The following is a 13,262-nucleotide window of genomic DNA, read 5'->3' on the forward strand; positions in this document are numbered from 1 at the left end:
CAATAATAATAATCGCTTATTATCACAAGTAGGCTTCAATGAAGTTACTGTGAAAAGCCCCTAGTCGCCACATTCCGGCACCTGTTCGGGGAGGCCGGTACGGGAATTGAACCCGCGCTGCCGACATTGTTCTGCATTGCAAGCCAGCTGTTTAGCCCACTGTGCTAAACCAGCCCCAATATATTGATTAAAAAATAGATCTTGAAGTAATTCTGATTACTTTCAACTGTTTTTGTGAACTAGGTTTTGAGAATGAGATTGATTATTCATTCTGAAAGTATTATTAAGAATGAAAGGATATGGGGAACTATTTTACATCCAGCCTGCTTTTGTCCTCCATCAGGACTGCACAGATTACACTGAATTTACAGCACAGAATCAGGCCAGTTGGCCCAACTGGTCTTTCCTGGTTTATGCGGGTTTCCCGGTGGAGTGGGGTGGTTTCAATGGGAAATCCCATTGACAAGCGGCGGGAAGTAGAAAATCGCGCCGCCAGCGGACGGCACGCCGTCGAGAAACCCGGGGCTGGGGTACCGGCGAACCCCACCCGTTATATTGAAGGCCTCTAACCTTTGACTTGCCCACAAGTCAACTCGATAGGGAACGAGGGTGTATTCCAACGAGCGTGTGGTGACGTGGAACCGGATGTCATTCCTTACCTTGGATACTAAACTGGCTCTGTAGGCAGCGAGCGCTTTCAAGTATTCCTTTTTTGCAGCCTCAGTTTTCCTCTTGTACGCCTATAAGAACAAAAATAAAACCTCCATCACCTTTTTATTTTTAACTGAGAAAAACACCTCAAGGTCTCTGAGACAGCCATCGACCCAACAGAGTTAGGAGAGAGGATACAATCAGTTTGATGTGGTAACTAGTTGAAACGTCCTTTGGTTTCTAAAGCCTGTGGATTATATTGGGCAGCAGAGGGCGGAGGTGGGAAAAGAGGGAAATTGTTTTCAATTCCTGGGATAAGAGGAGAATAGAAAAAGGGAGAATAAGTTGGATGAAGGGATGAGGCACGAAACAGTGGAGGAAAAAAGAGACCATTTCTGAGCACAAGCCAGAAGATAGACGGTTAGGATTTGCAACTCTGGCGAGACATAATGCTGGAGATTTTGATACATGGCATCCCATTCACCAGCTCAACATTCACTCCCTCCACCACTGACACGCAGCGGCAGCCGTGTGTACCATCTCCATGATGCACTGCAGCAACCCACCTACTTCAACAGAATGACCTAAACCAATGACTGCTATGGCCTCGAGAGACAAGAGCAGCAGGTACCTGGGAACCCCACCACCTGGAGGTTCCCCTCCAAGTCACTCACCATCCTGACTTAGAACTATATCGCCGCTCATTCTCCTGAACCCACCCGTAATGGAGCGCCCAAAGTGACCCCAACCCCTCCCAAAGCTCCAATGCTCCGGGAGAGCCCCCGGACCCCCAGCACTCCAGCTGAATCCTCACCGCAGAGAAAATACCAGCTTGGCACCTTGGCAATGCCAACCTATCACCTTGGCAGTGCCCCTGCCAGCACCATCTGGGCACCTTGGCAGTGCCAGGCTGGCACCCAGGTAGCACTGGCAGGGTGCCTAGGTGGTACCACTAGTGCCAGGGCACCATCCTACCCAAAGAGCGTGCACCAATCCCCCGGGAGATCCCCATGGGTGCCATTCAGTCTCGCCCCGTTTGTGGACACTAGCTCTGAACTGCGCTCGCCTGAGGTCTCCGATGTAAAGGAGATTGATCCCACGCCTCAGCTATCTCGGGAATCTGCACATTACAGTGAGACTAGCTGTCTCGTTTTAATATGCAGATCTACTAAAAAGTGATCCCGCCCTTACATCGCAATGTCTCCCGAAATCGCGTTAGATCCCACGAGGTGTAGCGAGCCGGGTAGGTCCTAGGAGTGGGGTCCCCTGGCTTCTATTGGTTACACTGCACTGCGATAAGTTGCTTTTCAGAAGCAGTGCAGCTTAAGTCATTCCTTAAGCACCATTAGAAAGCGGTGGCAAACTCACTTCCAGCAAAATCTGCCACAAATAACACTTAGAAACCTTTCTGATAAATCCTGCCCGTAGGGTGTTCAGAAGCAAGTGCTGGGGACTAGCACTCAGTGCACCCCCCCCCCCCCCCCCCCCAATCCCCCCCTCTCCCTTCCTGATGCCCAGTTCCTCAAGGGAAGCCCTTCCCCCGCACACACCCCAGGAGGGGACAAGTTGCCACAAGGTAGTAGTTGTCATGCACACCACATGGTGACAGACCTCCCCTCAGTTGGCTAAACACAGCAACAGTGGGATGAGGTCCTGAAGCAGTCATTAATTGGCCATTTTAAGGGGCTCAATTGGCAATGGGCCAGGAAAGTCAACCACGGACCTTCTTGCTCTTTGGGCAGGGGCAGGAGGTGGCAGGGTTGGGTTACACCATATCCTGCCTAAGTACGATGGGTTTTCCACCTCTAAACCCCCACCATGAACTACAGCTGAAGATTCCTTTTGTGCAGTGCCAATGCTTTCTGCTACCACTTGCTCTCTCATGCTGTTGCAGAATGTGACATCAATAGCCCATTTCTAGCAGAAGTAATTCTGTTTTATATAACAAACCCTTCCAATACCTTGGATAGCTTATGCCTTTGTTAACTTTTAATGTACAATATACATATTGTAAAGGTCTGAAGTGCTTTCTGATGGCATTAATAAGCGGTGGGTAGATGTCTTCATGCAATAAAATGTTAAGTTTATCCTGCTGATTAGAATTGAAGCTATAAATCTCACAGCGGCGCAGATTTTCAAACTTTTATGTTGAAGACTCTCAGTCATGTGGGGAACGAACAAATGAAAAATATTCTGTTATTGAAAGGAGAGCTGCGTTCGCCTGGCAGGACTTCCTCTGGCATCTGGCCAATTAATGAACATCGAAAAATAAAGAAACTCTGGTCAGGTAGGCCAGGAATCCCTCGGGATAAACTTTTCGCTATCTCAGGTGGGAAGATGGCGAGGGCACCTCAGTCTGAAGGGTCAATCTATTGGAGGCACCTTGCCCTCCGGGACCTTGGAGCATGGGCCCTCCTGACCTCCAGGGAATCCCCTAACCTCTCGCACCCCCCCCCTCGGAATTAAAGGATGGTCTCTTTAGTCGGAGATTGTGTCCTCTGCTTCTAGTTTTTCCTACTAATGGAAACATCCTCTCCATGTCCACTCTATCCAGGCCTCGCAGTATCCTGTTTCAATAATATCTCCAACAAGTACAGGCCCAGAGTCCTCAACCCAGAGTTCCTCATACGACAAGCTCTTTATTTCAGGGATCATTCTTGTGAACCTCCTCTGGACCCTTTCCAAGGCCCCAGCACATCCTTCCTTAGATACGGGGCCCAAAACTGCTCACAATACTCCAAATGGGGTCTGACCAGAGCCTTATACAGCCTCAGAAGTACATCCCTGGTCTTGTATTCTAGTCCTCTCAACATGAATGCTAACATTTCATTTGCCTTCCTAACTTCCGACTGAACCTGCACATTAACCTTAAGAGAATCGTGAACAAGAACTCCCAAGTCCCTTTGTGCTTCTGATTTCCTAAACATTTCCCCGTTTAGAAAAGTCTGTGCCTAAATTCCTCCTTTCATAGTGCATAACCTCACACTTTTCCACATTGTATTCCATCTGCCACTTCATTGCCCACTCTCCTAGCCTGTCCAAGTCCTTCTGGAGCCCGCCTGCTTCCTCAATACTACGTGCCCCTCTACAGATCTTTGTATCATCTGCAAACTTAGCAACAGTGCCTTCAGTTCCTTCTTCCAGATTATTAATGTACATTGTGAAAAGTTGTGGTCCCAGCACAGACCCCTGAGGCACACCACTAGTCACCGGCTGCTATCCTGAAAAAGACCCCTTTATCCCCACTCTCTGCCTTCTGCCAGTCAGCCAATCCTCTATCCATGCCAGGATCTTACCCTGAACACTATGGGCTCTTAACTTATTTAACAGTCTCCTTCTGGAAATCTAAATGAATCATGTCCACTGGTTCTCCTTTGTTTACCTTCCTTGTTATTTCCTCAAAGAACTCAGACACAACCTCCCCTTGACAAAGCCGTGCTGATTCAGTCCTATTTTACCATGCACTCCAAAGTACTCCGCGATTTCAACATTTAAAAAATAAATTTAGAGTACCCAATTCATTTTTCTCCAATTAAGGGGCAATGTAGCGTGGCCAATCCACCTACCCTGTACATCTTTGGGTTGTGGGGGCGAAACCCACACAGACACGGGGAGAATGTGCAAACTCCACACGGACAGTGACCCAGAGCTGGGATTGATCCTGGGACCTCGGCGCCGTGAGGCAGCAGGGCTAACCACTGCGCCACCGTGCTGCCCTTGCGATTTCATCTTCAATAATGGACCCGAAAATCTTACCAATGACCGAAGTCAGGCTAACTGGCCTATAATTTCCCGTCTTCTGCCTCCCTCCCTTCTTAAACAGGGGTGTTACATTAGCCACTTTCCAGTCCTCTGGGACCCTTCCTGCCTCCAGTGATTCCTGAAAGATCATCACTAATGCCTCCACAATTTCCTCAGCTATCTCTTTTAGGACGCTGGGGTGTAGTCCATCCGGTCCAGGTGACTTATCCACCTTCAGACCTTTCAGTTTCCCCAGAACCTTCTCCTTAGTAATGGTCACTACACTCACCTCTGCCCCCTGGTTCTCCTGGAGCTCAGGCATCCCACTGGTGTCTTCCACCGTGAAGACTGATGCAAAGTAACTATTCAGTTCGTCTGCCATTTCTTTGTTTCCTATTATTACTTCTCCAGCCACATTTTCCAGTGGTCCAATGTCTATTTTTGCCTCTCTCTTATCTTTTATATATTGAAAAAAACTCTTCTTATCTTCCTTTATATTACTAGCTAGCTTGCACTCATACTTCATCTCCTCCCCCCTTATTGCTTTTTTAGTTGTCCTCTGCTCCTTTTTAAAGGCTTCCCAATCCTCTGGCTTCCCATTAATCCTCGCCACTTTGAATGCTTTTTCTTTTGTTTTTATGCTGTCCTCGACTTCCCTCGTCAGCCATGGATGCCTCGTCCTCCCCTTAGCATGTTTCCTCCTCCTTGGGTTGAATTTCTGTTGTGCCTCCCTAATAACCCTCAAAATCCCCAGCCATTGCTATTCCACTGTCTTCCCTGCTGGGCTCCTTTTCCAATCAACTCTGGCCAGCTCCTCCCTCATGTCTTTGTAGTTACCCCTATTTAATTGTAATACCGTTACATCTGATTGCAGCTTCTCCCTCTCAAACTGCAGGGTAAATTCGATCATATTGTGGTCACTGCTCCCTAAGGGTAACTTCACCTTAAGTTCCCTAATCAAGTCTGCCTCATTACACATCACCAAATCCAGAATTGCCTGTTCTCTAGTTGGCTCTGTCACAAGCTGCTCCAAAAAAACATCTCATAGACATCCCACAAATTCCTTTTCTTGGGACTGTGGTGATATGCAACACCGTAAATACACAAAGGGTTAATGTAGGTACACTAAGACTAAACAAACACTAGAGGGAACACCAGAGACATGACACACAGACATTCAACCAATAGGCCAGTAAGATAGGACACGACCAATGGGCAGTCACGACACACCCAGAGGTGACACTATCACAAGGGGGGCTACCCATATAAAAATGACAGTGCACACATGCTCTTTATCTTTTTCCATAGCCGACACCCAGAGAGCCAGGGGCAGATCGGAAGCATCACACCGCATGGATTAGAGCAAACTGGTTAGTTAGATTGAGTTACTATAGCAAGATTAGCAGGAGAGTCGAACTCAAGTAGGAGAATTGTTAACTGTTCAATAAATGTGTTAAACCTATCTCCAAGTCCGAACCTTCCTTTGTCAGAGTATACATCAAGGAAGCTTATGCTGCAGGAAGAAGCATAACACAACATGGTACCAGTTAGTGCTTGTTGAATTTACATAGTTCAACTCAACAAATCCGTGACTACCAGCAACTGCACCCAGGCAAGATGTTCGAGATTCTTGTTCCACAGCAGCTCAGGTACCACGGCAATCTCAGATTTACATGGTAGCATCTGACCTAGATGGCGTGGCGGATGCAGAGTAAATAAAGCTTCTGCTCACCATTGCCGGTGCAAATGCAGCAGAAATCTTCAAGACCTTTAAGTACGTCAAAGGGCAAGACAAGAGAGACTTCCAGGCAGTCCTGGACAAGTTTCAAGAATACTGCGAGGAACACACAAGAGAGACTTCGAGATGGTCCTGGAAAAGTTTCAAACATACTGCGAGGAAAACAAAAGAGAGAACGGTAAAAGAGGCGCCAATGCTCACCGCGAGGCGAAGGTTGGCTTGCAAATGAAGAAAACGGCAGTTTTGATCGACAAGTCAAGGATGATTCCAGTGAACCAGACATGGACGAGTTCTTCGGATTTGAGGAACCTCAGGCCAGCATAGAGAACACAGAAAGACGCCACAGCGAAACCACTGCACAACTCCGTTGAGAGCGCACAGATCGACTCCACAGCGAGACCACTACATGGCTCCAGACGGGGAGCGCCGAGTAATCAGAGACAGCACGCTCAATGAAACAGCAGATGCCACAAAGGACACTCACACTTTGTGAAGGACTCGAATTCTCCACTCGGTGTGGTCATTGAGCGCAACAAACACAACAACAAAACCTACGAAAACAACCACAAAGACAACAACAAGAAGCGTACCAAAGGCACCAACGTCAACAACAAGCATGACAAAAACAACAACACTGGAACAACGACTGGTACGACATGGTACAACTCTGCAAATGCAGGACAATGTAACGGCACAGCGCCTAACACTGTAAAGAGAAAAGCCATACCAAGGCATGACAACGAATCTCGCCGATTCAAGTTTGCTCCACTACCAACAAGCAAACCAGCTTTCAAGGCAGCTGACATACTGCATCGATATCGCAATCACAAGAAACAATCCAGGCCGGACGACACAGATTACATACTACATCGCTACCACAAGCGTTGAAAAAAAAGAGTCCAAATCAGGCAACAAAGTGATTTGACCACTTCTTGGTTCCTTCAGCACAGGAACACTGACGGTGTTCACAAGAGAATGACAACATCAACATCGCCACTTCAATAACAACACAAGAAAGCCACTCGACCATATTAATTCATGAACTTTGGACTCATACATATTATTTTTTATTGTATAGTCGGCACTGTCATCATGACTTGTACATGTCATCACTTATCCACCTATTTTGTTCAATTTTCTTTAACACTGTACAAAAAATATGTAACACGAAAAAAGGGGGGATGTGGTGATGTGCATCACTGTAAATACACAAGAGGTTAATGTAGATACACTAGAACTAAATAAACACTAGAGGGAGCACCAGAGACATCATGACACACATTCAACCAATAGGTCAGTAAGATAGGACACGACCAATCGGCAGTCAAGACACACCCAGAGGTGACACTACCACAAGGGGGCTACCCATATAAAAATGACAGTGCACACATGCTCTTTATCTTTTTCCATTGCCGACACCCAGAGAGACAGGGGCAGATCGGAAGCATCACACCGCATGGATTAGAGCAGACTGGTTAGTTAGATTGAGTTACTATAGCAAGATTAGCAGGAGAGTCGAACTCAAGTAGGAGAATTGTTAACTGTTCAATAAATGTGTTAAACCTATCTCCAATTCCGAACCTTCCTTTGTCAGAGTATACATCAAGGAAGCTTATGCTGCAGGAAGAAGCATAACACAACCGGGACCTGAATATTGACGTCCCCCATGATTATTGTAATATTGCCTTTTTAACTTGCCTTTTCTATCTCCTGATTTATTTTCTGCCCCACATCCTGACTACTGCTAGGGGGCCTGTACATAACTCCCATCAGGTTCCTTTTAGCTTTGCGATTCCTCAACTCTACCCACAGAGATTCTCTGCCTTCTGATCCTATATTGCTCCTTGCTATCGATTTAAGTTAATTTCTTACTCACAATGCAACCCCGCCCCCTTTGCCCATCTGCCTGTCCTTTCGATAGGACACATATCCTTGGATGTTTAGATCCCAGCCCTGATCCCCTTGCAGCCACGTCTCTGTGATGCCCACAACATCGTACCGGCCAATTTCAATGTGCGCAACAAGCCCATTTACCTTGTTCCGTATATTGTAAACCAATTCTGCGTCCTTGCCCTACAAAGCCCTACCCACCCTAACTATCACTCAGAATGCTTTCCACTACAGACAAGCAAGGCAAATGGTTCAGAAGCAAAGTTTCAGTTGTCATATAAACTGATAAACTCATCCCATCAAATGTTGTGTCCGAGTGAGTCCCTCATTCATCATGGTGATTGGTCGGAAGGATTGTCACAATGGTGCATTTAATTTTTCCAAACAGTCATTGAATCAAAATGAGAATAAAAAGTGTTGCTGGATTTTGATTTATTGTCACGTGTACGGAGGTACAGTGAAAAGCATTGTTCTGGGTTTTGACAATAATGGGCTATTCTAAACAGGACTTCGGCATGAATAATGATTCCATGGATTGTGCAGGCCAAACTGTCTACTGTGGGATTCTTTGTCGGTGAAAGGTTTATACATTCACACACACAACACATGTAAGGAATAGTGAACAGGTACTGTTCCCCATCTGTAGCTGGCAGGACATAAACTTCAGTACGATAAAACTGACATAAACTGGTCAAGTTTTAATTTCAAAATTGCACAGCGTAACTAATGAGATTCAGAATGACAGAATGTTTCAATAAATTATCATGCCTGACAGTTTCTAATTAGAATGAAGCAACGCAAATCAGCAGAAGGAAGTGTACCAGCAAAGGGTCACTGAGTACGGGTAAAACACAGCTGAACTGAGCATATGCTGTGTCGAGCTGCTGACCTGATACAGTCCCCGCAGAATTATCTGCTAATTGGAACTTAATGAAATGTTCTTGTTTTATGATATATTAATTAAAGAGACAGTTTCTGGATCTGAAATAAAAGGTACAAGGCTCTGTCTGGTGCGGTGGCTTCTAACATGCGTCAATTCACCCTGTGCTTACGGAGCATGCCTAGTTAATGGGAGTTCACTTGTTCAAAGATTGTATCAGTGCCATTGAATCCACTGCGTTATACAACTACACCCCTCACCGCTCCTTTATTGCTCTTCTTTCAAACTGTCTCAGCCTCAGGCCTCGTCGAGTAATGATTAAATTTATAATCCTTTGTTTAGTCCTCCAGAAGAAAATGATTTTCTGTTTCGAATGCGTGTCGATAGCAACGCGACAAGCACTGAGCAGGGACCGCTTTAATGTTAACCTGAGCCCCGATTCTAACTCAGGCTGAGGTCGGGGTAGGCTAGTGGTGGGCAACCTGTGGACCGTGGGCCGCATGCGGCCCATCGTGGTTCTTAGCGTGGCCCAGGAGGTATTTTGTTGACTGTTGCCCACATGCAGGGTTGCCAGATTCTGCTGCTTTGTGTCCACGTCATTTTCTCCCCCCCAGCAGTTTTACTAAAGTGATATGCACAAAAAAAGCAAGGTCATGTGAAGTGATGTGCATGCTAATTGGACACAACATTGACTGTGAGAGTCTTGTGTTCCCAGTCAAAACATAAAGAATTATTTTGCTTTTACCGTTTGAAGTTGATGACAGTTCTAATACAATAATAATAAATAATAATAATCTTTATTAGTGTCACAAGTAGGCTTACATTAACACTGCAATGAAGTTACTGTGAAAAGCCCCTAGTCGCCACACACCGGCACCTGTTCAGGTACACAGAGGGAGAATTCAGAATGTCCAAATTACTTAACAGCACGTCTTTCGGGACTTGTGGGAGGAAACCGGAGCACCCGGAGGAAACCCACGCAGACACGGGGAGAACGTGCAGACTCCGCACAGACAGTGACCCAAGCCGGGAATCGAACTTGGGACCTCGGCGCTAAGAAGCAACAGTGCTAACCACTGTGCTACCGCGCTGCCCCATATACGAATGATTAAGCATTTTCTATAACTGGTTCTGAAATATTCGGCATGTATCAAATAAATGTAATCTTATCCATGGAGGGGTCACAGTTTGTGAACAATCTTGCGGCCCATTGAGATGAAGGGGGGCCGCTCAGGCGGCACACCCACTAGCCAGCCTCGGTTGCCCATCACTGGGATAGGCTGAGGATACAGGACCCGTCCCTTTACAGACCACAAGGTGACCTGGCCATTCTGAAATCAACAGAAACCATCAAGATCCAACTTCACCCTCAATCCATGTGTTGGGAAAGGGAAATCAGCGGAGACTCGATAGAATGTGGGGGGTGGGTAGTACAGGAAGGATTGCAAGACGCAGATTCGATAATAGGTTGAATCATTGTTGAGATAAAACTGTACAAGTCAATGAGGAAACATTGGGGGGACAGAAACTTGGAGGTGACCAAGACATAGACGGGAATTTCTCTGTAGCTTTGGAAGGAGGCAAGGATGCAATGGTGTGATGATGGAATGGAAGTGACTGTTCTCAGTGACTTTAGGAAGGATGTCAGGGATTTGGAAAGGGTGCGGAGGAGATTTACTGGAATAGTTCCAGGGTGAGGGACTTCATCTACACACAGCACCTGGAGGAGCTGGGATTGTTCTCATAGACTCATAGACTTATAGATGTTTACAGCATGAAAACTGGCCCTTCGGCCCAGCTTGTCCGTACAGCCCCAGTTTCTATCACTAAGCTAGTCCCAATTGCCCGCATTTGGCCCACATCCCTCTATACCCAGCTTTCCCATATAATTGTCTAAATGCTTTCTAAAAGACAAAATCGTACCCATCTCTACCACTGCATTTGGCAGCTCGTTCCAGACACTCACCACTCTCTGTGTGGCCCCTCTGGATCCTTTCATATCTCTCCCCCCTCACCTTAAACCTATGCCATCTAGTTTTAAACACCTCTACCTTTGGGAAAAGATGTTGACTATCTCCCTTATCTATGCCCCTCATTATTTTATAGACCTCTATAAGATCATCCCTAAGCCTCCTACGCTCCAGGGAAAAAAGTCCAAGTCTATCCAGCCTCTCCTTATAGCTCAGACCATCAAGTCCCGATAGCATCCTAGTAAATCTTTTCTGCACTCTTAATAGTTTAACAATATCCTTCCTGTAATAGGGTGACCAGAACTGTCCACAGTATTCCATGTGTGGTCTTACCAATGTCTTGTACAACTTCAGCAAGACATTCCAACTCCTGTATTCAATATTCTGACCAATAAAACCAAGCATGCCGAATGCCTTCTTCACCGCCCTGTCCACCTGTGACTCCACCTTCAAGGAGCTATGAACCTGTACCCCTAGATCTCTTTGTTCTGTAACTCTCCCCAACGCCATACCATTAACTGAGCAGATTTTGCCTTGATTCGTATCACCTCACATTTATTTAAATCTTTAAAAAAAATTTTTTTTAGAGTACCCAATTCATTTTTTCCAATTAAGGGGCATTTTAGCGTGGCCAATCCACCTAGCCTGCACATCTTTGGTTCGTGGGAGCCTACGGAGCTGAGGACCCGGGTTCGAATCCCAGCCCTGGGTCACTGTCCGTGTGGAGTTTGCACATTTGCCCCGTGTCTGCTTGGGTTTCACCCCCACAACCCAAAGATGTGCAGGGTAGGTGGATTGTCCGCACTAAATTGTCCTTTAATTGGAAAAAAAATGAATTTGGTACTCTGAATTTATATGTTAAAAAATCTTAGGTTTGTGGGGGCGAAACCCACGCAGACACGGGGAGAATGTGAAAATTCCACATGGTTAGTGACCCAGAGCCGGGATCGAACCCGGGTCCTCGGCGCCGTGAGGCAGCAGGGCTAACCACTGTGCCACCCTGCTGCCCTACATTTATCTAAATTAAACTCCATCTGCCATTCGTTGGCCCACTGGCCCAATTGATCTCCTTAGAACAGAGAAGGTTAAGAGGAAATTTAACAGTGTTAAAAATCATAAACAATTTTGATAAGGGTAATAAGGAGAATTGTTTCCCCTGGAAGGAGGGTCAGTAACCAGAGGGACACAGGTTAAAGGTAATTGATAAAAGAAATCAGAGGTGGCTTGGGAAATATTTGTTCCCCAGCAAGTTGTTCTGATCTGAAATGTAAGACAGGATGGAGGCAGATTCAACAGTAGCTTTCAAAAAGAAATTGGATAAATGTCTGAGGGAAAGCATTTACAGGGTTGTGGGGAAAGAGCGGAGGGTGTGCGCGATTAACTGGATAGCTCTATCAAAGAGCCAGCACAGGCTGATGGGCGGAATGGTCGCCTTCTATGCAGCAAGATTCCACAGGGTTAGTTTGGATGTGGAGCTTGGCACTCAGCTCAGGGCGGAGAAAGACGGTGAAAGTGTACAGCATTGGGTTCCCCCTGAGCCAGCGAGTGATTGGTTGGGAATTGGGTTGGTATCAGGATTGGATTGGATTTGTTTATTGTCACCTGTACCGAGGTACAGGGAAAATTATTTTTCTGCGAGCAGCTCAAACAGATCATTTAGTACATGAAAAGAAAATAAAATAAAAAGAAAATACATAACAGGGCAACACAAGGTCCACAATGTAAATACATAGACACCGGCAACGGGTGAAGCATACAAGAGTGTAATATTAATCAGGTCATAGATACATAGAAGATAGGAGCAGGAGGAGGCCTTTTGGCCCTTCGAGCCTGCTCCGCCATTCATCACGATCATGGCTGATCATCCAACTCAATAGCCTAATCCTGCTTTCTCCCCATAGCCTTTGATCCCATTCTCCCCAAGTGCTATATCCAGCCGCCTCTTGAATATATTCAATGTTTTAGCATCAACTACTTCCTGTGGTAATGAATTCCACAGGCTCATCACTCTTTGTGTGAAGAAATGTCTCCTTATCTCTGTCAGAAATGGTTTACCCGGAATCCTCAGGCTGTGACCCCTGGTTCTGGACACACCCATCATTGGTAACATCTTCCCTGCATCTACCCTGTCTCGTCCTGTTAGAATTTGTCTAGTCCTGTTAGAATTGGGTCCTGTTGTCTAGTCCAGTTGGAACTGTCTAGGTCAGTCCATAAGAGGGTCATTTAGGAGTCTGGTGACAGTGGGGAAGAAGCTGTTTTTGAGTCTGTTTGTGCGTGTTTTCAGACTTCTGTATCTCCTGCCCAATGGAAGAAGTTGGAAGAGTGAGTAAGCCGGGTGGGAGGGGTCTTTGATTATGCTGCCCGCTTTCCCCAGGCAGCGGGAGGTGTAGAT

The 13,262-nt window shown here is 46.2% G+C and overlaps 1 protein-coding gene across 6 annotated transcripts in view; it reads right to left on the reverse strand.

Moving 5' to 3' along the window:
- tox2 (TOX high mobility group box family member 2) overlaps positions 1 to 13,262 on the reverse strand; it is a 273,425-nt gene that overhangs the window by 4,050 nt on the left and 256,113 nt on the right. For all 6 annotated transcript variants that reach the window (XM_072515365.1, XM_072515364.1, XM_072515366.1 and 3 more), the window contains one exon: positions 660 to 740. In XM_072515365.1, the coding sequence (XP_072371466.1) occupies positions 660 to 740 (81 nt within the window). The remainder of the gene's footprint in view (positions 1 to 659; positions 741 to 13,262) is intronic.

The sequence above is a fragment of the Scyliorhinus torazame genome, chromosome 8 (assembly GCF_047496885.1).
Source record: "Scyliorhinus torazame isolate Kashiwa2021f chromosome 8, sScyTor2.1, whole genome shotgun sequence".
In the NCBI taxonomy this organism is placed as follows: Eukaryota; Metazoa; Chordata; class Chondrichthyes; order Carcharhiniformes; family Scyliorhinidae; genus Scyliorhinus; species Scyliorhinus torazame.